The following is a 2,500-nucleotide window of genomic DNA, read 5'->3' as shown; positions in this document are numbered from 1 at the left end:
CGCGAACCATCGCCGACAGACCTGAGACAGGAAGTGATGTCAGACAGGAAGTGATGTCAGAGAGCCTGTTGTTGCTGTTGTTTCTGCTTTATTGGAAGGGAAGAGGAAAAAGGATGGAGGAAACGGGAAGAAGGGCACAAGAAATATGAAACAGGAAGATGGAATCATGAAGTATGAAACAGGAAGTAGGAAGCAGGAAGAAGGAAACAGGAAGCAGGAAGCGTCCTCACTTCGTCCTGACGCCGGTCTGAACAGACAGAGGATCTTCTTCTCCATGGTAACGGCTCGGCCGAGCTCGTAGCCGACGCCCAGAGACGGCTGCGTTACCTCGGCAACGACCACTAAACACAGAGGTCAAAGGTCATTATTGATCTGTGATGACTTATTGATCTGTGATGACTTATTGATCTGTGATCAGCTCACCCTCGCTCTCCTGGAGCCAGGCCAGGTCGCGGTCGTGGATGGCTCGGTCTCCTCCGGCCTCTCCTGTCCAATCACAGCACAGCAGCTCAGTGACATCACACTCTACGCCTGGCTTCTTCTTCTGTGGTGTCAGCAGGTTCGTCCTGATCAGAACTCATCACTGGCAATCGGTACGCAATGCATGCTGGGTAGACTTGTGTCTGATTGATCTCGCGGGTCTTAGAGCGGGCGCTGCAGTAGCTCCCTGACTGCGTGGCCCAGTGCATGATGGGAAACGCCTGCCTTCTGACACAGACGTTAATATTCCTGTGGCTTAACGCGTAACGCTGGAGTTTCATCTGAAGACACGACAACGTGTTCCAGACTTAAAGAACACGTTTATCTTGAATATATATTCATAAACATGGAACCACAGCTCTGACAGGAAGGGACTGAGCGGGGACTTCCGGTGTAATGTTTGAAGGCAGCTGAAAACCAGTTATTTGACCACGCCCCCTGATGACGCGGCTCATCAGCCGGATGTAACTGTGTGCGCGTGCGCGTACCTCTCTCGCTGATCTCGCTGCAGCTCACGTGCTCGCTCAGCACGCGCCCGTAGCTCTGCAGCTTCTCAACGATCCTCCTGTACACGTGCACGTCCTCTCTGCCGCCGCGCACGCTGCCGCAGAAATACACCTTCATCTCTCTCGCTCTCTCTCTGTCTCTCTCTCTCTCTCTCTCTCTCTGTCTCTCTCTCTCGCTCGCTCTCTCTCTGTCTCTCTCTCTCTCTCTCTCGCTCGCTCTCTCTCTCTCTCTCTCTCGCTTTCTCTCTCTCTCTCGCTCGCTTTCTCTCTCTTTCTCTCTCTCGCTCTCGCGCTCGCTTTCGCTCTCGCTCGCTTTCTCGCTCGCTTTCGCTCTCTCTCGCTTTCTCTCTCTCTCTCTCTCGCTTTCTCTCGCTCTCTCTCGCTCTCGCTTTCTCTCTCGCTCTCCCTCGCGCTCGCTCTCTCTCTCTCGCTCGCTCTCCCGCTCTCTTCCCGCGCTGGATGGAAATGAAGCTCTGCGCGGTGACGTCAGACGTGGGCCTGATCATGGCGTAGCGCTGAAGACACGTGATTCTTTCTCTGGTCTGATTGGATGGTGCTCAGGCTCCTCAGCTTCTGATTGGGCAACAGCTGACCCAAAGACTTGTTAGACTTGCACATGTATAATAAAGAATTGTTTAATGTGCATATTAAAATACAAGAGAGGGTTATGATGATTAATAACAGATATTATGTGTACTTGTCTGCATATGAAGGTTTGTTTGTCATTTCTGATAATGATTCAGGTATAAATGGAATGTTTTGAACATATCGATAGTGTTGATCACGTCACCTGGAGTCTGATGTCATGAAGAGTCATTACACATAGAGATGGGGGTGGAGCCTCTTCAGGAGAGCGTTTGGTTTTAGGAACAAAGGGGACTGGACCCCCTGTGGTCTGGAGAACGTCCTCCTGGTCTTATCAGACAGGAGGGGATTTGATTTAAGCTGCTGAGGTGCAGAGGCTTCACCTGCATGAGGTCCTGGAGGCAGAAGAGGCTTCACCTGCATGAGGTCCTGGAGGCAGAAGAGGCTTCACCTGCATGAGGTCCTGGAGGCAGAAGAGGCTTCACCTGCATGAGGTCCTGGAGGCAGAAGAGACTTCACCTGCATGAGGTCCTGGAGGCAGAAGAGACTTCACCTGCATGAGGTCCTGGAGGCAGAAGAGACTTCACCTGCATGAGGTCCTGGAGGCAGAAGAGGCTTCACCTGCATGAGGTCCTGTAGGCAGAAGAGGCTTCACCTGCATGAGGTCCTGGAGGCAGAAAGATCTAAGGGGCCTTGATCAAGTATTGTATCCATCAAATTTTATCATCTCTTTTTATTAAATATTTTTATTATAACTTATTGACTCTGGTACTTCTTTCCTCACGAGCACCTGCGATTTTCTGGACAAATTCTTCAGACTTCAGGGTCAAAGTTTAGTCCAAAGATGTATAATTCTAATAAATATATTAATACAATTGAATACATCTTAAATATTAGTTATTATAGTAATAGAGTACTGGTGTATATTT

General features: G+C 49.9%; 1 protein-coding gene across 3 annotated transcripts in view; it reads right to left on the bottom strand.

Moving 5' to 3' along the window:
- The window catches only part of dnph1 (2'-deoxynucleoside 5'-phosphate N-hydrolase 1), a 1,678-nt gene extending 244 nt beyond the window's left edge, over positions 1-1,434 (bottom strand). Inside the window, exons 1-4 of one of the 3 annotated variants that reach the window (XM_068601871.1) lie at positions 969-1,434; positions 424-486; positions 231-341; positions 1-21 (exon numbers count right to left, since the gene is read on the bottom strand). The exon at positions 1-21 is cut by the window's left edge and continues 244 nt beyond it. In XM_068601871.1, the coding sequence (XP_068457972.1) occupies positions 1-21; positions 231-341; positions 424-486; positions 969-1,104 (331 nt within the window). In that variant the 5' untranslated portion in view covers positions 1,105-1,434. Of the gene's footprint in view, positions 87-230; positions 342-423; positions 487-968 lie in introns of all 3 variants that reach the window. The other 2 variants (XM_068601872.1, XM_068601873.1) reach the window with 2 other exon arrangements.
- Between the last annotated feature and the right edge of the window lie 1,066 nt (positions 1,435-2,500).

Source organism: Clinocottus analis, unplaced genomic scaffold, assembly GCF_023055335.1.
Source record: "Clinocottus analis isolate CAN_PGR_092001 unplaced genomic scaffold, fCliAna1.0.p SCAF_55, whole genome shotgun sequence".
NCBI classification, from domain to species: domain Eukaryota; kingdom Metazoa; phylum Chordata; class Actinopteri; order Perciformes; family Cottidae; genus Clinocottus; species Clinocottus analis.
This window is presented reverse-complemented; position numbering and strand designations above follow the sequence as displayed.